The 21,298-nt window shown below is 39.7% G+C and overlaps 1 protein-coding gene across 2 annotated transcripts in view; it reads left to right on the top strand.

Annotated features, from left to right (window-relative positions):
* The first annotated feature begins 3,614 nt into the window (after positions 1–3,614).
* LOC141805290 (tyrosine-protein kinase JAK2-like) overlaps positions 3,615–21,298 on the top strand; it is a 51,684-nt gene continuing 34,000 nt past the window's right edge. The window contains exons 1-2 of one of the 2 annotated variants that reach the window (XM_074690258.1): positions 3,615–4,052; positions 18,302–18,588. In XM_074690258.1, coding sequence (XP_074546359.1) covers positions 18,336–18,588 — 253 coding nt within the window. In that variant the 5' untranslated portion in view covers positions 3,615–4,052; positions 18,302–18,335. The remainder of the gene's footprint in view (positions 4,053–18,301; positions 18,589–21,298) is intronic. The other variant, XM_074690257.1, reaches the window with a different exon arrangement.

Consider the following 21,298-nt stretch of genomic DNA (forward strand, 5'->3'; position numbering starts at 1 on the left):
AGCTACAACGGAAGTTAAGAGGTCAGTTATCTCAATGAACACAGAAAAGTTGTCAAAGTAAGTAAATGGTTGTTTTCTTTTTTACCTTAAGCTATGATACAAGGCGCTCGGCACGCTGACACCCCCCAGTTCTCTCATTCCTGTCTCCCCAAGTATACTCACTGGCCACTTTATTAGGTAAAGTACACCTTGCTAGTACCGGGTTGGACCCCCTTTTGCCTTCAGAACTGCCTTAATCCTCGGTGGCATAGATTCAACAAGGTACTGGAAACATTCCTCAGAGAGTTAGGTCCTTATTGACATGACAGCATCACACAGTAGCTGCAGATTTGTCGGCTGAACATCCATGATGAGAATCTCCCGTTCCACCACATCCCAAAGGTGCTCTATTGGATTGAGATCTGGGGACTGTGGAGGCCATTTGAGTACAGTGAACTCATTGTCATGTTGAAGAAACCAGTCTGAGATGATTCCAGCTTTATGACATGGAGCGTTATCCTGCTGGAAGTAGCCATCAGAAGATGGGTACACTGTGCTCATAAAGGGATGACATGGTCAGCAACAATACTCAGGTAGGCTGTGGACTTTAAACCAGGCTCAGTTGGTACTAAGGGGCCCAAAGTGAGCCAAGAAAATCTCCCCCACACCATTACACCACCAGCAGCAGCCTGAACCGTTGATACAAGGCAGGACGGATCCATGCTTTAATGTTGACGCAAAATTCTGACCCTACCATCTGAATGTGGAGCAGAAATCCAGACTCATCAGACCAGGCAACGTTTTTCCAATCTTCTATTGTCCAGTTTTGGTGTTGCTGTGTGAATTGTAGCCTCAGTTTCCTGTTCTTATCTGACAGGAGGGTCACCCGGTGTGGTCTTCTGCTGCTGTAGCCCATCTGCCTCAAGGTTGGACGTGTTGTGTGTTCAGAGATGCTCTTCTGCAAACCTCGGTTGTAACCAGTGGTTATTTGAGTTACTGTTGTCTTTCTATCATCTCCAACCAGTCTGTCCATTCTCCTCTGACCTCTGGCATCAACAAGACATTTTGTCCCACAGAACTGCTGCTCACTGGATATTTTCTCTTTTTGGGACCATTCTCTGTAAACCCTAGAGATGGTTGTGGGTTAAAATCCCAGTAGATCAGCAGTTTCTGAAATAATAAATGCACTGAGTTGCTGCTATGTGATTGGCTTATTAGAAATTTGTGTTAACGAGCAGTTGGACAGGTGTGCCTAATAAAGTGGCATGTTTTTAGAAGAGATAAAATTAAAATGTAATTGGGGATAAAGAAAGTGTGAAATCGGATAAATATAGCTAAAACGCCAAAGTTATGACATGACTTATTCATAAAGCTTAATATAGGAACATATATTACAGATAAATAAAGAATTAAGTACTATGAAGGATTTTACAAGGTGAGACCCCTATGATGCTTTATTTATCATTATTGAAGTTAAAAATAAAATCATTCGTATTTTTCCATTTGCATTCCTGTTTTTGCTTTTGCAAATCGTATGACACCATATTTATAGTCCTCGGTCAGGACCTTACAGTATCATCCTGGACAGTGAACCAGGAGGTCATGCGGATCCAGGGAACAGTACTATCCACAAGTACCATCCAAGCGCATAATGTCCCACTTCATCAACCTCAGCCCTTTTCCACATCAGCTTTTCAGCAGAAGCAACAGAAATAGAAAAGGAAGCTGACACTGGTGTGGTGTTAAATCAACACTGTAGAGTTGATTAGGGAGTATGAACTCTAACTCCTTGAATCAACACTGACTCCCTTTAAAGAAATAACCTTTTAGTGGATATACACATATTACGAGCTGAGATAATTCTTTCTCTAATAGAAATCCACTGGTGCTGGTTTATTTTGATATTTTGCTGTAAATTACTGCTGGCCCTGATGCTGTGAAGGTAACGTATCACTTCAAGTTTTGTTCTGAATAGCGCTTGGTGTATCACAGGACAGGTCTTGTCTTTATCTGCAATGCTGGTGTAAGGTTTGTTCTAAAACACATCCATTGCAAAGCTACCCTTGTAGAAAAGGGAGGACATTTTTGTGTGCTGACTGGTTTAACCTTTGTACAGACTTGTTTAGTTGTGCACCTTTAATAGTTTCAGTAAGGGCTGCTCCTTTTCTGCCTGTTTTTCCCCATTTTTAACTCCAACATAGAGAATCGAACACTTTTGATTTTGCCGTGTATCTTACACAAAGTGGACTCCTCTCACATTAGGTTTTACTTACAACCTCTCAGAAGTGTTGGCAACCTGATCCTCAGCGCAGCAGGTAGAGCTCACTGTAGAGGCTTTTGAGATAACTTACCAGACCTTTCCAAACAAGAGAAACCCTGCAGCAGCAGTTATCAGAGTTTGTTCAGCTTTGTTTGGGTGGGAACAAACAGGGTGATGTCATGACCACTTGATGTAGATCCCTTTCTTTTAAACATTACTTACACAGAAAAATAGACCAAGCCTTTTATTTACCCTGGAAAGCTGATGTCCTTCCAATCAAACAGTGTTTGACTCATTTAGCTGACCTTTGGGGGCCACCACTCCAAAGCAGAGCCAAAATGATAACCCTCAGCCAAAACGTTTCAGCTCATTTTCCCCAAACTCCTCAAAAGCTTTGTTTCCGCTCCACTTGGCTCTGTTTTAGAAGTGTTGGAAGCAGCACAGAGCAGTTAGTTCTGGCCAAATATTACTCAAATACAAGTTAAAGTTGAGTAATCAGTTTATTACAGGGAAAAAAAAAGAAAAAAAATTAAAACTATAAAGCAAATTCAGGCTACACCTACTGATTCCAAATTATCCAAGTTTTTCAAGCAAAACAGTATTGTTTACAAAGTTGACAGAAAATAGGATTTTTCAAAGTTTAACAAACTTAAAAGGTTGCATGTGTGCTCATTGTGCATGTGTCTGCTGCATTGTAGTATATCGTGTTTGATATTAAAACATAATCCTGTGAGTAATCCCTGTTTTCTTTTAATCAAATATACCAGTCATCTGATTATATATTTTTTTCTGAGCTGTAACGGATTACAGTTACATTTGTATCCTTATTACTTGATGCCGTTACATGTAATCTGCTACTCCCCAAACCTGAATATATTTTTCATGTATTATTTTCACTATTATAACTTTTTTTTTATTACTTACCTGAAATGAGTCAGAGAGCATCACTAAAGGTCCTCAATTTGCCTATTTGTTTCAGTTTGCTTCCAATGTGTGTTTTTTTTATTTTATTTATTTATTTTATTTTATTTTATTTTATTTATTTATTTTTTTTATTTTATTTTATTTTATTTTATTTATTTTATTTTATTTCATTTTATTATTTTTTTTTTTTTTGGGGGGGGGCTCAAATAAATGAATAAATAATTCAATATTTAAATAAATAAAAGTAATGTCAAAATTGATAACAATAATTACAAAAACACATTTTTTCCCCCTTTTTTCTTTACAAAAAAAGAGGCAACATTTTTCTTTCCTCTTACCTGGTGAAAACGAGCTTCCACAGATCACCCCCATGATCCTAAATCCCACCCTTAGTTCCAGTTCGGGCTTAGGTCTTGTCAAAAACTTCCGTGTCAAACACGGAAGAAGCACCTCCGAGAGAAGCCTCCTGCTCTCCTGCTCCGCCCAACATCCTTCATCAACAGAGAGAAGTCATCGACTTTTACGAGAAGACCACAAAGTGTGAGGAAAACAACGCGAAGCAGAACCAGGACACTAGGTGGTTTAGAGTTTCGTTTCCTAACTGAACCGGAACGTGAAGTCTACCGTGTAGTCAAACGTGAGCAACAAGAGCTTTCTGGGAGTGAGATGTCTGAGAGAGACAGAACATGTGAGGATGACGGAGTGGGACCTTACGGGAAAATAACGGAGCATTAACTCTTCGTGTGTTGACGGATAAGGTGAACGTGACGTGGTGCAGTTTGGCAGACAGCGCGAGCCCGTCCAGAACCTGCCGCGTGCGACTTTCACGACCGAGCTGAGTGGACAGGAACAGTTACACAGCTCTGACAAACAACAGGCAGAGTAAGTGGTGAGTGTGTGTGCGAGTGTGTGTCGCGGCGTCATGCCACCAGTCACAGTTACTTAGTTAAGCAAGAACAAAACACACTGTCCATTAAACAGCTGGTTCCAGGCGCTTCATTGAGTCATGGAGTTGGTGCATTTCGCAAGTAAACGCCACGAAGAAGTTAACTGCTGTTTCTGTGTTTGAAGAGTGGCATAAATCTGTTAACAAAAGGAAAAAAGAAAATGTTCACAGAATAATCCATGACTCTATATTAACTGCTGATTTATGAGCTGTGATGTTTGAGTTCATGCATAGGCCATCTGTGGCTGCTGTCCTCAAACAGCAGTGAAGGAGTAGTTCAACTGCAATTTGTTTAACATGCATTTTGTATCAGCCATGCAAATAAAACTTTTGAGGATAGATGCTGTCAGTCAGTCAGAAATAACCGACATCTACACACATTTCAAAAGATCAGGATGAGATTTGTTGATGAAATTATCAACTTTATTATTCTCATGACAGAATCAGCAAAAAGAAAAATAGAGGCAACTTTTCTCAAGAGATCACCAGAATCAACAAAAGCTGCAGCTCCACACTGTAGTGACAGAAGATAAGAATAGGAAAGTTTTACATCCCCTGAGCTGCAATTTACTCATCGGGCAGTTGCTTAAACCACCCGTATACACTATAAATCAGAGGAAGTGACACAATAGAAGCACAGTTTCTGTTGTGTTTTACAAGGAACGTTTCATGAGAAGTTCAGTATATAACCCAGCTCATTTAAACCAAGAGTTTCTACCCAGAGATTTTACCTGAAGTGTTTTTGGATGCTCCAGTTTCTCATGCTTTCAATATGTTACATCATTAGGGCTTGTCAAGGCACTGACAATGCAATTTTTCAAAACAGTGTTTATAAAAGTGAAAAAGTTGTAGATCAGACTTATTACAAGGTGTTTAACCAGGTTGGTCTGTTTTAACTCAACTAACTGATGAAAAAAGTGAAGAATATTCCAAATCACGTTGTGATCAATATGATTTAGTATTGTACTCTGACACTGAACTTTACAAGCCAGGATAGAAAGTTTTTCTCCTCAGAGCTGTCCAGTCATTTCCCAGTAAAAGACTCAGAAATTACTCTGATTGTGAGTCTGAGAGGGGGGTTGAGTCATTGTTTGTGTCATCCCAAAACTAAAAGCTTTGAGGTAAGAGGAGGAGTAAGTTCTTAAATGCCCTGTGAGGAGCAATCCAAGCATTGGACAGTTGCCTAAAAGCTATACTTAAATTGAATCATGCATTCACTGCACAAGATCTGTGTCTCATTCACTGTCTGCATTGGGGTAATAACATCCTCTGTCTTTGGACGAGGGGTGATAGAAGCATGATTTTTATATCGTCTGTCACAGAGATTCATTGTGAGAGCCCAGTTTTTTAAACACTAGGTGTGTTTTCTTTTCAGAGACATTTACTTTTTGTGTTTTGGATGCTGCAATGTTGCATCAGTGACAAGGATGCACTTTTTTTTAAGTTTACAAAAGCAGAATAGTTGTAAACCAGACTGGGCTAGATTTTTAAAGCCATATAAAGGACTGAAAACGTGGAGAGTATCCATATTTAGATATTATTTTTGATACAGCTATTATTTAATGTATGTCATAAATTCAATTTTACAACCCAGCACAGGACAGTGAGTTCTTTTCATGGTTGTACAGTCATTTTCTTGTAAGAGCCTCAGGAGTTATTCCTGGTGTGAGTCACAATGAGGTGTTGTCTCAGTTTTTTTGTCTTCCTGAAACCAAAAATATTTTGATTCAAACTCTTGGACTGACTGCGAGCCATGTTTGAGGTTATAATATCCAGTTATATCACAATCAGACTCACCATAATACCAGAGATGGTAAAAAGTGAGACATACCATTAGTGATGTTCTGTTTTATAAATGTATTATTTTCATTAATAACTTAAAAAAATACATATTCTCTTATTACTTCACAGTGAGTTTTAACAGTATGTAGGCAGAGTTGATTCATCAGGCTACTTGTTAAAACACTAACATGCAGAAGAAACATTTGGTTGAGGGCTTTACTGGAAGAGCCCGATCACTGACAGGTATGTACAGGGAAAGTACATAATTCTTGGTTCACGGTTTGTGTGCAAGATACGTTCAGGTCACATACAGAGAAGTAAACTGTCAGCACATGTCCAGGAAGAAATGGTTTGGTTTGAAAAAAGATCAAAAAGCAACAGAAATGTCATGTTCAATGGAAAAATGAGCACATCATTTGTACCCTGCGTTCATTTTTCCTGTTAATCTGCCAAAGCAAGAGTCAACAGCATGTCAGCAGACTCAGCACGGCAAACAGTCTCCAGAGACTACACCAATGAGAGCCAAAAACATGGTGGGCCCACATCTCATGGCATTAATCCGTGTTTGGAGCACTTTAAGGGTGGCCTAAATATATTACTGTTCTGTCTTGTTTCTTAAATCTTTGTATTGAGTTTTTAACACAGCTGAAAGTGAACACCAGCACGTGAAATAGGATCAGGTGTACTGGTGATATAGTGTATCACCAGTACACCTGTGTAACCACTGTCAGCCATCATCACTTCCCTTAACAAACAACCAAAATAAATGAGTCAAAACAGCACAAGAAAGGCTGCCAGGTTTTGTTGAAGGTATTGCTAGATCCTGCGAGGGTGAATCTGATCTTTTCTAATTCGATGTGATCTAGAACCTTCCTCAGTCAACTATTATGTGAAGGGGGGCAGCATGTTTCCATTTAAATAAAATGAGTTGTCTTGCTAGTAAAGTTGAAAAGGCCATTACACAGTTTTGTTCATTCTGTTCTGTCTCAGCTCAAACTAGGAGTGCATGAAAGAGGAAATCAAAAAGAAGCTTTGTGGCCTCTACAGATGAAGCTGTGCAGTACTGACTGACTTTTTTTTAACTCCCCCATCCCCAAATCTTTAAGTCATAAAGTAAGTGCAGAGCATGGTCACTTTCCAAGGGAAGTTAGATAACAGCAAAATATGACAGTGTTTTTTCTGTTATGGGAAGTAGGTGATAAAAACCGCCATGGACAACATGAACATCTGACTAATGTTTTACTGGATATTCAATGACAAGGGCTTACGGTCTTTTTATATTTTGGATTCATGATGATTTATTTTCTCTTAGTGGTTGTTTCCTCTGATGTTAGTTTTGTTGACGTCTGTGTACCCAAAACTCCATCCAGGTTATCCCGTTTCATGTTTTCCTCTTCTTTCTCACTAAAGAATACGCACAATGATCAACAGGCTTTTTTTTTTTTAACTTTTCAAAGCTTCTGGTTTTTATCAGAATTCCTTACCAGCATGTGAGAAGATATTAGCAGACAGACAAGAAGGCAAAACAATGTTCCTAGTGAAACAATTTTATTACAATTGGATGACTTTCTTAAAGATGCTATGAGGAGGATCTGTTTTAATTGAACTGCCCGCCACCACACTGTCATGAAAACATGACTTTTAACCCGGGTGTGTGTTTGCTTTGGAACAGATTTTCTCTGTTCAAGTCAACTTTTTACCAGATACAGCGCAACTAGGTATTTATCTGTACAGTTACATAGCATGGTTGTTTGAAATGCGACAACAAGCAAATGTAAGGTTGTACCGTATGCCAGTAGCCGGCTGCTAGCAGCCTGGTGCCATAACGTATCTGTAGGCTATCGTGACAAAACGCAGACGGTCAGTTTGTACTGTAGTTTGGTAGCTGTCCATATGTAGCTCTGACAGCCAGATGCTCTGAGACTCTTCTGTCCTTTTCCTGTCTGACAGTCAGGCTCCTGTGTCCACCACCACTACAAAAAATTAATCACAGAAATTGTTTTTAGCAGAGAAAAGCACAGATCTCTGTGCTTTATCTCCTCTCTCAACTTAACTTTGTCAGCTGGCGTGGTGTTGTCATAGAGACTTAGACGTGCCGTATATCAATCCTGTCCTGCTTGACCCATTCAGGAACCTATGTTGTTTTCAAAGCAGAAATTAACCTATTTATAGCCTGGTTCAAAAAACATCTCCTGTCTGAGTCGCTATTTTTACTATCCGCACACACTGTATGGGGAGTAGGGCTGAACAATTTATCGTTTTCAGATCGGAATCGCAATTTTAGACAATGCAATTTTGAGATCGCCAAAGCAGCAATTTTTTGCAGCGCTCTTGACTGACTCAGGATCTGTTGTGTCAAGTATGATACACATTCTGTTTTACAAATTTGTAGACAATCTATATGTTAAAAGTGCTGGTAAACAGGTCAACAACACAAAGCCTCTGTTTAGGAGTAGAAGTTGATGAAAACAGATTATTTATTATCACTATTGATGATTAAAAAATCGTGAATTGCAATATCTGCCAGAAAAATTAGATCTTTTTCTAAAATCGTTCAGCCCTACATGTGAATATCCCAAAGCTTGATTTGAAGAAAATCGTGAATGGAATTGAAATCACAATATCTGCCAGAAAAACAGAATTCAATCTTTTCTTAAAATCGTTCAGCCCTAACGGGGAGTGAATTTTTTTCTAACTTGTCCTTTCAGAGGATATTAAGATTGCTAGGTCACCCAATCAGAGGCCCAGCTCAGGGTCAAGTGACTGACAGGTGCCCTATAGCTGTACGCAAAGCCCTTGCCACTACCAATATGGCCACTACAGCCGATGTGCTTCATTTTCCGTTTCAGAAACAGAAAGGTGACGTCGGGGAGACTACGTCCATGTTTTATACAGTCTTTGCTTTTCACACATAAACGTTTGCTGGGTGATGTCAGTGCTGTTTCTTGGAAAAAAAACTCCTGACTTGCAGTGTTGTGATAGCCTGTAAGACTCATTGATACCTTGATGCATGAGATGACTCTGTAATGGTGCATTCAAACAATTTGAAAGAAAAAACATTTTAAAATATTGTTTGCGTTCAGTCTTTAAAGAGACTGAACAATCCAAAACTTGTTCCTTTAAAAAAATATCTACATCTTATTCAGGTTTGCTGCACTTTTTTCATGCTGTCTTGGGATCACATCACTTTCAGATCAGTTTGATTCTGGTACAAACCACTGGTGTAAGCCGCAGTACAGCTCTCATATGACAGCGCAACTTCTACAAACAAAGACTGGTGAAAAATGCTTCCATGCATTCAGCAGAGCTCTGATGGCTGATATTTATCGTAGAGGATCAAAAGGAGCCAGATTACAAACTTAACAGAAGACCTTCCCATGACGCTGAAAGAAGCTGTTTTGTAAACAAATGACTGGTCAGACATTTGGGTGATGTTGCTACCCAGACTTGACATTGTATAGTTCACCGACATATCTAACACAGCAAATATTTGAGGGTTCTGTTTGAGTAGGGTCAATAAACACAAAGCAACATGACAAATGGGAAACTCAGTTTTTTGCCTCTTTTGGTTTGAACTCACAACCAGACATTAACAACAGAGCCAAGTGTTTGAATCCAGCTAACAGCACAGATTAAAAAAGACTTTCCCTGGAAATGTTGCTCTGTTTATATTTTCAATTGTAAATCCACTTATAATTACCATTAGCCTTTCCTGTTTTTATCTGAATCATGATGTCCTGTGGATTATCTCACAAGCTAAACAGGATTCTTTTCAGAGACTGAAATTTTTAAGAGATATTTGTGAACACTTGAAACCACTTCCACAGATCAAAGAGTTTTAACACACTGCAGAACCAGAACTTCATATCCAGCAATCACACAAAAAGGAAATGGAAAGTAAAATCCTGAAAGACAGCTAGATGAGTTATGATATTTACACACTCACACTGCAACCACTCAGACCCTCTGGAAAATAAATGGGTCGTAAAGGCCCTGTGGGGGCTTCATAAGTGATCTTAAAAGAATCTAATCTTCATAATCGACAATTGGAAAGGAGATTATCGACCTGGCCTATCTGTGTCAATGGCACATAGACTGAAAGTCTGTTTAACTAAGGCGTCAGATGAACTCGGGTGTGGGGGAGAATCCTTGGAGGTGAGGCTGCATGACAGGTGTGTGCTGAAGGGATGTTAACATACAGGATCTGATCATAAACTGAATTACCAACTCATTGTCTTCCACACATTTACAGATCACTTTGAATCATCTTTCAAGACCCACAGAATATAGTGTTTATGACTTTGTAAATAGCGAAACTACCAAAGAAAAGCGGACTCTCTTCTTTCATGTCTCTCTTCCTGTTTTTGATCCAAAAAACAGAGAAAATACAGTTTTTTAGATGGTTCTTGTCGCGGAAGCTCCATTCTTTACTCCTCTGGACATGGAGATTGGTCAAGCCTTGGTACTACCAATTCCTACATGTGTCCCAAGTTCTCTTGATTCCTTTCAGCCATCTCTAAGTTCGTATTCAGACCTGGACTGTTTGGTCCATTTTAATCGGACCAGGGTTCGTTTCCCACACTGGTGCCGACTTTTCATGCAGGTGTGAATAAACACAAACGAACCCTGGTGCGGACCAACCAACCATACCGAGACCCACTTTTTGAGGTGGTCTTGGTCCGCTTCCAAACGAACTCTAGTGCGGTTCGTGGTTCCAGTGCAGGTCTGAATACAAACCAAGGTCCATCCGAACTAACTACTGGATACATGCACCTTTTGGGCCTAGAAAGCCACCGTAATCTAACCGTCTTTGGTTTATACCTGATCCTCCGTCTTCTGTTTAGCCACGCTGTTGCTGGCATGTTGTGGGTCAGGACACGCAGAGCATAGCGTCTCCTTGCTGCGCGCATTCGTCTTCGCTGTTCCAGAATTTGAAACGGTGTTGTTAAGCCTTCTTTGAAGGAGCTGCTCTTGAAACTAAAAATGATTTAGCAGCTCTAATAAGAGCACAAACACGTTTACCTCCATTTCCAGGTCTGGAGTTTAGAGAATATAGTCCACTTGCACCGCACCAAATGAAAAAAATAAAGTCCGCTTTTGGTCCGGACCAAACAAGTGGACCAAAGGACTTTTCTGGTCTGAATACAGCCTAAAAGTAGAGCTGGAACACACCGTGGTACCCAACCCTTGTGAGTGTCTTTTCAGCAGGACACTATTGCTGAAATGATACGAAGGCAATGACTAATAAGAGAGAGACAGACTAGCACAATGCTTAAAGGTGTTTGTCTTTCCTGCAGACTAGTTTCTCAGAAGGTAAATGTGTGTGTAAGTAGAGTTTCCTTCAGCATTAAAAGGCCCTCAGAACCTGGGACTGGAAACTCTGACAGGAAGAAGTCTGGCCGAGCCAAAGCAACAGGATCAAGAGACAAGTGTCTGAGAGTCAACAGCTGGTTTGATAAGAGCTCACAGGGCAACTCACAGGTGGTAGTAAGCAGTCTCAGTTTCACTTACTGGGAAGAGAAGACTTTGAGTTGCAGGTCTGACTGGTCAAGCTGCACAAAGCAAGACATTGCTAAGACACCAGAATAAGAAAAATATAAACTAGTAAATGACACATCTATCTGTGTGGGAAACAAAGCCCATCAGTGAGCTTTCTTATCTAGCTGAGGAAGTTGTGAAGTATTTGTGGACTGCAGTCAAGGTTTTCTGCAGTGCACAGTGACTGCTGATCCAAACTGTAGACTGAGACTGATTAACGAGTTGGTTTAGGCAGTCAGAGTTGGAGCAAAAACAGCCGGAGAAAGCGAAATGTGTGCGAGCTGATAGCTCCAACCTCAATTAGCAGTCATTCCCAGATAAGACCCTCCAGAGGAACTGCTCTAGCTCTCTGCCTGTTTGCTACATGATAAACATTTTGGGTGTGTAAACACGCTCACAGAAAGACTGTGTGGTCCGTGTTCTTTAAAATGTCCAAACTTTATTCTTTTTTTATCACATTTCGCATTATTGCCTTCCTTCCTCATCTACTGAAGGCTTTATAACCAGAACAGTGCTTTGACACCTTTCTGTGTTTTTTACCCCCAGTTTTCCCCGGCATCTGCTGTTTCCTACCCGGGGCTGAACTTTTATGATACATGAAACTACAGCTACAGTTACAATAAGCTTCAAGTTTAAATGCCATTTTAAGTCTGATTGCATCAGGCATTACAACTTTTTGCCATGCTAGCATGATAATTAAACTCAAGTAAAACCTGGGTGGTAGTCCCTCAGGGATCAATACTCAAACCACTGCTTGGCTGATCACTTTTAAGCCTTGAACACATGTAAAGATAAAGATAAAATATAAAATATACTTTATTCATCTCAGAAGGGAAATTCTTGTAGCTGTCTTTTTGAAAAAAATTATAAATTATGTTTTTATTTTTACAAACAAATGTGAGAGTTTTAAGAAAAAATTGTTTTAAATCGTATTAAACTGCGGTTTCATGTGGATGACAGAACTAAACATCTAAAAATTTGTGCAGTTCCTCAGGTACCCTGCTATGAAGGATCATGGCCTAAATCTCCCCCAGATCTACCTTTTCGAAATGAGTATTTAAATAGGTATGCAGGGCAACCGGTAGGTGTCAGACAATTTGCAGAAGCAACAACACGAATGCAACAGCTACAACACGAATGCAAACACCACAACATGAATGCAAAAGCCACAGCACAAAGGGAGTGCTGCCGCAACAGAAGTTAAAGGGCAGTTATCCTAACGGACCCATAAAAGTTGTTTTCTTTTTTTACCTTCAGCTATGATAAATATAGCTTTGATGCTAACTTTATTGATTCATACAGCTAAATATAAGATGACATATTTTTCTAGTAAATTATAACATAGAAGTACTATGAGGGCTATTACAAGGTGACACCCCTCAGCTTTATTTATCATGGATTAAGATATAAAAGATAATCATTTACTTACTTTTCTAACTTTTCTGTGTCTGATAACAAACCTTTTATAACTTCTGTTGTGGCAGCGTTTCCATTGTGTTGTAGCGTTTACATTGTGTTTTTACACTTGTATTTGTGTTGTGGCTTTTGCAAATCGTCTGACACCCACAGGCCACCGTAAGTATGAGTTATGTAAGTGTTCAAACCAAAATTGTGAAAGTATAAATAAAAAAACAAAGACTACCATTGGTGCTCAGAATTAAACTGTTTACCTACCTACTCTCAGTTTTACAGTTTTTACCTGTATTCAAACAAGTATACACATCACCTGAACTTAACCTCACAGTTGGGCTGTGGGGCAATCCTAGCCACCTACATCCACAACTGCTCACCTTTTACTCAGAGCCTCCCACCACAGTCATGGGGACCTCATAAATACTCAGAGGCCAGAGGAGTCTTGGGAGGACTCTATAGTGGTAGACTCGAGCTTTAATTCTACCAGGGAGCCCAGACTTGCCGGTTGCCTTCTGCAAGCTCTCCAGGCCAGCACTGGTAGCCTTGATGGAGTCTCTGTCATTGAGGTTGTAGCTGAAGACCATGCCAGGGCTCAGGTTTCTCTGTGACCGACTGGATTAGATCTTCTCTAATCTAATGCTTTTTTGCGAAATCATTTTTTTTTTCTGTGAGCAAAGTAAAATAAGGATGTTTGGAAAAGGGGAAAATTCATTGATCTGTTTAACGGCACTCCAAGGGGGGCAAATTATTAGGACCTCAACTGTAAAAGATTTCCGTTAGATGTGAAAAAAGCAAGCCCTTTATAATTGCTTTACATTTGAATATGGTATAGAACTTTCTTTAATATATTGTTGATCATCTCACTGTATAGTTTGTGCATTCTGTATTTTGTGTTTGTATTCACACAGTCACACTTCCTATATTATGGTTTCAGCTGATAACACCGCCCATGTTTGGCTGTTTAACAGAAGGTTACTCTTAGCCCCTCACTGTTGGGTTGTGTAACTGTAGGTCATTAATGTAAAGCCCCTGTGCAGGTTTGTGGTAGACTGCTAAGAACACAAGGAAGTGGCCCCTTGCCTGAAGTTAATGTACTTACTGTATACTTAAAACAGGAAACATACCCAACAAATGTAAATGTAAAAATGTCTCAGTCAGGCCCAGTGTTGGACTGATGTCCCGATCTGCAGAGAAACTCAAATATCAAATATTAGACGTTTTCATCAGATTGCTGTGTCACTGATACTTTACGTAATATTTTCCAAGTGTAAAAACAACCTAATGAACATCGAACCAGGTCAGTCTGTGAAGCCTTTTCATAAGTTGTTGTGCGTTTTAGACCATGAACATATTTTAAGATCAGTGATGCTCATCTTGTGGTTTGATAACAGCTTTGGTCACAGATAGGAATGAAACACATCTAAAGTATCTGAAAAAGTCAACGTTCGGAACCTATGTGGTCCCCAAAGCTGCACCGCTGTCATGCAATTATCATTTTATGCTGCTGATTGATGCAGTTAAGATATTTCCGTGACACATTGGAGTAAACAGATAGACAAATGCGTGCTCTGTTCTGTTCAAACTCAGTTCTCGGTACTGGCAGCATTTGTAAATGAAATTGATGTATGAAACATTCATACTCAGACCTCAAACTTGAATGTTGTAATTTTAGACTTTTGAGAATACCTACATGATGACCTGTCTTCATCTTGTAACTCGTGTCTTAAGTGTTTCCCTGTTGTGGCCCTTTTCATGTATTCCAGCTTGTAGCTCTTTGAGTCTTCACAGGGTCTCATACTTTTTTCTCTGAGTTCACTGAACAATCCTCCTTGAGATCACTTTAAGTGTTTTTTTCCACAGGAATTTTTTATGGAGTCCCACTAGTCTAAGTAATTTAAGTTGGTTAACATGAAAAAAGATGTCTCCATAATTAAGAATTTTGATTTAATTGATGGCCGTTTTTGACTTAAATGGATTTGGTCGATGACTGATTCAATGAATTCATCTAATTCAAAATTTTAAGGACTTTTTATAAACTTGAGAGTGAGTTGGTAACACTGCGTGTTTTACTTGGACTCACTCTGGTGTCTGTGCTCATAGACTGTACTCCATACAGTCTATGGCAGCTTCATGTTGAGCACTTAGTGTACTGGATCTGTTTCACTACAACTGCAGTTTGTTCGTTGGTCGAAACATCTGTCACTTGCTGTGTGACTGCAGCTTAAAGGTCCCATATTTAGCTCCTTTTCCTGCAGTTTAATATGGATCATTGATGTCTTCATAAAATGGTAGTAACATGTTTTGGTCCAAAAAGCCAATAAATCAAGCACAGCAGCATTGTTTCCAGGCTCTCATAGCCCCTCTGTTCAGAACGCTCTGATTTAGTGGGCGTGGCCTTCATATGTAAATGAGCCACCGCTGATACTGCCCCGCTCTTCAGCGTCACTGAGAGCAGCGTCACTGAGAGCAGCGCCACGAGCTCTGAGTGCACAATGTTTAGAAAACAGTGAAGCTCATTTACCGTAAGATTACAGGCTAAAACAACAGGCTAACTGCAGCTAAAGTTAGCATCCTGAAGCTAACACAGAGACCGGGGGGACACTGAGGAAAAGCTCTTCCATCTGCTCCACAGCACACAGCATTTAAAATACTCACATTTCCAGGGTCCCAGGTTTGTTGGAGGATGGTTGGTTAATGCGCCTGGATTCAGATCCAGTCTATTCTCTAGCCCTCTGTTGTACTGTCCAAAGTTGGAAAAGCAGTCGGCCATGAAGTGACTAGCACACATGCACAGTTTTACTGAGTGTAGCTGGCACATTTCCTGATAAATGAACTCTATCCACTTTGTCTTGTCTTCTTCTGAGCTGGGAAGCTTGAGCATGGAACTATGTGGCTGTTTACAAACAAAAAAAGAGCAGTGATGGCTCTTCAGCTTTGGCATTTTCCTTCCCATGGGGAGAGGATGTCTTCCATCATTGCTCTTTGTTTATCCTGTGCCGTTTTTTCTTCTTCGTTGGATTACGTAGCTGACGTGGCTAACACGCGAGAGGGGGCACAGTTGGAAACACAAACAGGATCATGCTTTACTGATCAGACCTGTACCAAACTGTACTGATCCATACCAAACTGCTTGGTGGAAACAGAGTTTAGGAGTTTAGCAGACCCCAGACAGGACAGGCTTTTGTTAGCAATCTCACAGAAAAGATTCACATAAGAAAAAAACAAACACAAAACACAGCTGAGTGATTTTCTTAAGGTTTGTCTTTCCACAACATCAAAGGAATTTTCATTTTTTTCTTTTCTTTAGGAAAATGATTGGTGTTGAATTCCTTGTGCCCTGCATTTGATTTTTTTTTCAACTTACATTTTCCATTGCCTGGGCCAAGCAGCACCTCCCATCTATGCCCTTCGTACTGTCTGTTATCAGCCTGGCATTTCTTAGGCGTTCATCACACCGTGCATGGCTTTGATTGGTATGCAGGGAACTTGTGCACTGTGAAATGTTTTGTGATGTCTGGAGTCAGTGGATTGCCTTTAAGTCCCTGTTAGGACTTTCCTGTGAGGATCCTAACAACGTCTCACTTCTTGATAAATACCTGGTCATTGTTCACAACTTAAAATGAGATTATCAGCACCAAAATAGGCAAGTTCTCATGCTGTTTCTCAGCTTCCTGGTTAGGTCAGACGAGTCAGGTTGGGTTACAGCACATCTAGGTCTCCATGACAACACCAACAAAGCTGACAAAGTTTAGTAGGGAGAAAAGAGATCTATGTTTCTCTGCTGAAAAGAATTTCTATGATTAATTTTGTAGTGATGGTGGACACTGGAGCCTAACTGTCAGACAGAATAAAGGTCAGTGAGCAGATAAAAGATAAACAGGAGAGTGATACAGCCCGGGCTAACACACAAGTTAATCTGTTTTTGATAATGTTTATTCCAACCCACAGTCAGCAGTTATTCTGCAGTGGTCTGTTCAAACTTGAGAGTCTATCAATAAAATGAAGAGTGAGGTTACGTTAGCTCTGCTTGGTAGATGACTGGCAGGACATAACCAGGATTTACTGATGTTACATGTTACATACATGTCTGAGAGCATCGGGCTGAGATTCTTCAGAAATTCTTCATTTCAGTCTTTGTTTATAAACTGGACTGGAAAAAAGTTTCCACTTTTCTCCCACAGAGGGTGAAGTGTTTCTCTCTGACTCAAGTGATGTGCTCCTGATATAGTCTGTAGACATCATCATCATCATCGTTTAACTTTTTCACATGGTCTGGTGTTAAAAAAGCAAACTAAAAATCGTAAATATCAAAGAATTGCAATTTAAACTGAATCGGCAACCCAAGAGTCGTAGTAGAATCAAATCACGAGATTAGCGTGTCGTCCCAGCTCTGCTTTTCAATGCTTTAAAAGTCTGTTTTTTGGCTGGGTGTGTTAGTGGTTCTTGCAACAGTAGGTGCAAGTGCTCATGGGAAACAGAGTCTATATCTTGGACAAACAACCATCTTTTTCAACCCAATATTTTTCTGTGATTAATTAATCACAATTAACGCAGTAAAGCCCCAGCCCCAACCATAACCCTAAATCATCCTTCAAATTGATTATGAAAGGTTTTATCTGGCCGTTTTGACCGACTTGAGAGTCATGACATGAGCCATTTCATCATGAGTGAAGTATCAGTCCTTATTAATTAGGTGCAATAGACTTCTCTTTCCTCACAGGATTATATTTGGGCCTGCCCTTTGACAATTTTTATACAGTTTATTTTCCTGCTTTCTTCATAATAACAAAAGCTACTCCAAACAAAAGCCACTTTAAAATTGGACAATTATTTAAACCAAGCTTGGAAGCAGCTGTTTGTAGTCAACACCCTAAACATTTGCCAACATCTTTGCTGTGTCTCAAATTATTTGTGACTGCAATTTATGAAAAGCAGAGGAACATCTGAGAACAGTTGTGAAATGAAATTGTATTTTTCTGTAAATGAAGTGGCAGCGTTTGATTTGAGACTGCACCAGAAGAAGACTGATACTGATGACGAGTATCCGTACTCAAGGAAGATGATAACTGCTATTTGGGGCCAATATTCGTTTGCAGGAAAAGTGAAGATATTGGCTTCAAAATTTGGGATAATACAAATTCCAACACTTGACTTTGTTTAAATGCCGTTAAGCATATGTTTATTAAACAGCTCCCAGGCTCAGCAGCTATCCTATAAAGTTAAATGAAAACTTAAGGAAATAAAGAGCTCCCTAAAGTTTTCTGGTGCTGTGGGTGGGACAATGCAAGAGACTGCAGACAGAGAGGTGCTGCTGTATTGGAGCCAAATAACACGGTTTTAAATTTACAAAAGTTTTTTGTCTCAAACTTTTTATACATACACTTCTTAGTATCACTCAGCCTAAAAGACTAAAGTGTCTTTGCTACTAATTGCTAATTGCTCTACTTTCTTCTTTCTAGTGCTTCTCAGTTGGATGTTTCTTCAAAGCACCACATGGCCTGTATCATGCTGACAAACATGGACCCCTCCACCTCCAGTCCAACAGCAAATCAGACCGGCCACCTCAGCCTGGCTGATGCACCCCAGCCCAAGCAGGAAAAGGACGTGGTCTGCCTCACCATCTACCTTTACTCTGAAGGAAAGGGAGGGGGCGAGAGTGGGACCGATGCTTCAGGAAGTGTGCTCACATTCCCAGCAGGGGAGTACGTGGCAGAGGAACTGTGCATAAGTGCAGCGAAAGCATGTGGTGAGTCAAAAGTGTATTTCAGTTCTGATTTTCACCCACACACACAAAAGAAGACGTATTTAATGTGTATGAAGTCTATGTAACTAGAGGTCGACCGATATGGGTTTTTTTGGGGGCCGATGCCTATGCTTTCCAAATTTGGGCAGCCAGTGCTGATATGCATAGCTGATTTTTCCAATTTGATATTCAGGCTGATTGTTAAATCAATATTTATCACATTTTTGTGAAACGCAGCAATTTCTGAGCAACTTAAAGAAATCTATTACAACAAGTCGTGTCCAGTCCTCTGAACATTTATTCAGCTTTCAAAACAATGAAATATTTTGTCTGAGTAAACACACAATGTAACAAGCAGTAGTAAACATTTACTCTTCTTAAAATGTAAAAGAAGAAATTTAAACTTATTAATATTATTTGAACAAAAGTATGCAATGTATCCAAGTGGTTCCACAAGTTTGAGGTGCTCATCTTTTTTGTGCCTGATCAAAAATTGCGTCATTTTATACAACGGATCAAAAATCGGCTTTTAAAAGAAAATACGGCCGATGGCTGATAGAGACATGAAGGCCAGAAGCTGAAACTTCATCATATTAAAAAAAACTACATGTGGAACCAGAGTGTGACACTGTTCATTTTCAGTCAACCGTCAATCACCATCACCTCAATAACATATACAGTACCAATGCACAGTACATGGCAATCGGTACTGGTACTCAATGGCACCAATTTTTGGTACTTTTTTGTGTTTATGTGGTAAAAAATATAGATTTTTTGAATCATGAAATATCAAAAATATTCAATTTATCACATTTATTCTTCAATACATAAACTTGCAATGTTGTGTTTATGCCAGCATGGAAAATCACCTACTCTTCCACTCCCTCACAGTCACAAGGATGCATTCAGGTACCTAAACATGGTACCTTTTGGTTTTACCTGAATCAGTACATGGTACTTTTGACAGAATTTGGACGATACCTATAAAAGTAGGGGTGCACTGATCACAATTTTCTGGCCAATCACCGATCTTTAAAAAGCCTGATGATACTGATTTGGGCCAATACCGATTTTTACTCTGTATTTTTTATAATTGACAGCATATACCTTCAATGTTTCAATCTTATTTCACTGAAAATCATTGAACAATATCTTTGAAACAATAAAATCTTTATGTTTTAACTTAAACAACCAATAAAGTGTCATGAGTTTGAGGTCTGAGAGTAAAAAAACCAACAACGGCTGGCTGTCAGACCTTCCTGGAGGTATGTAAGATCAGTTTCATATGTAAGGATGGGTCGATCACTGATCCCTGATCCATGATCACCTATCACCGAGCCCCAAAATTAAGGAAATCGTCACAGATCAATCAGGTGCATGTCTAGTTAGAAGCACCTAATTCGGTACCCATCCCTGGTCCAAAGCTTCGCCACAGAAAGTGGCCTCAAGCCTTGTCTACACAACGTTTTACCCAAAAACAAGTAAAAAAAAAAAAAAAAATCAGCATTTACATGCAAACGCTGAGGGACTAAATACGGTGTAGTAAGCATGCCAAGCCTGTAGGTGGCGCTGTAACTGTCTTTTCCAGTAGACCTCCACTGAAGTAGAGTTGGGCCGGTCATCTGGTGTACTGGTGAAATCTAATGGCAGGATTGGAGCAACAGATGCACATTTTGTTGAAAGACGGCAGATTTAACAGCTTCCACTGAAAACGGCAGCTTGCTGTTTACACGGCAATGGCGACGGCGGTGTTTCTGAAGAATTTAAATCTGGAGGCCATTTTCAAAAGTCTCTGTCTTAGGTTGGCAAAAAACCTGCCATTTCCATGTGAAGGAGAGGCTGAAATGCAACAATGCTTTTGCTTTTCATCAAAAAACCATTGTTGCGTAAATGTCCCCTCAGACCATCTGAAAGCCACTAATTTTAATCTGCTAAACAAACAGGTTTATTGTGCTGTCCCTGCATTTGTCTGCAGAGATCATAGACGGGGCCATAAATGGACATCAGTGTAAATTAAAAGCTTGTTTGTACATTTCATGCCGTCTGCCAAAAAGCTGTGGGAAGAATAACAAAATTTCCCAGCTGATAGCACAGCGATGAGAGAGATGCTCCTCTGGCTGTTTTTCAGATATTTCCACAACAATTCTAATACCCGTGAAACACATGGGGACATATGTTTGTTTTTTTTAGGATAATGTTTAACTCTGTGAGAAGCTCTGAGAAATGTGTATCTCCTCACTAAATAAGGAAACATCTCTCTGCAGAATTTAGAGGCTTGGAGGATCAGGATTTGTGGTTGGTGTTGGTTAACTGAATTTATTCAAAAATCTGAAACGAAAATACACCCTAACTCATTGATCATGCCTTTTCATAATTTCCATTTCATCCTTTTTTTCATTGTCTACTCCTAAACTTCTTCAAACTACTTAAACTTAACAGAGTTTTACCCACTCCTGAGGCTTCTTTTTGTTAAATGTATAAATTGTTAAATTCCAATTTGTCCTGTTTCTTCAGATGACAGTCCACCATCAAAACAAAGAAGAGTCAACGTCAGAATGAGTTGTTTGGCATTGGCAGAGAAGATCTGGCAAATTTTTCATTGGCACAACCCACATACTTAGCTCTGCTGCTCCTTCCACAAATGTATGTTCCTTACAAATATGGCTCCATTTAAAGGGAAATAAACAGGCTTTACAATGGTATAAGATTTATC

This window comes from Halichoeres trimaculatus, unplaced genomic scaffold (assembly GCF_033239565.1).
Source record: "Halichoeres trimaculatus isolate MK-OKI-2021-1 unplaced genomic scaffold, fHalTri1.1 fHalTri1_scaffold_16, whole genome shotgun sequence".
NCBI lineage: Eukaryota > Metazoa > Chordata > Actinopteri > Labriformes > Labridae > Halichoeres > Halichoeres trimaculatus.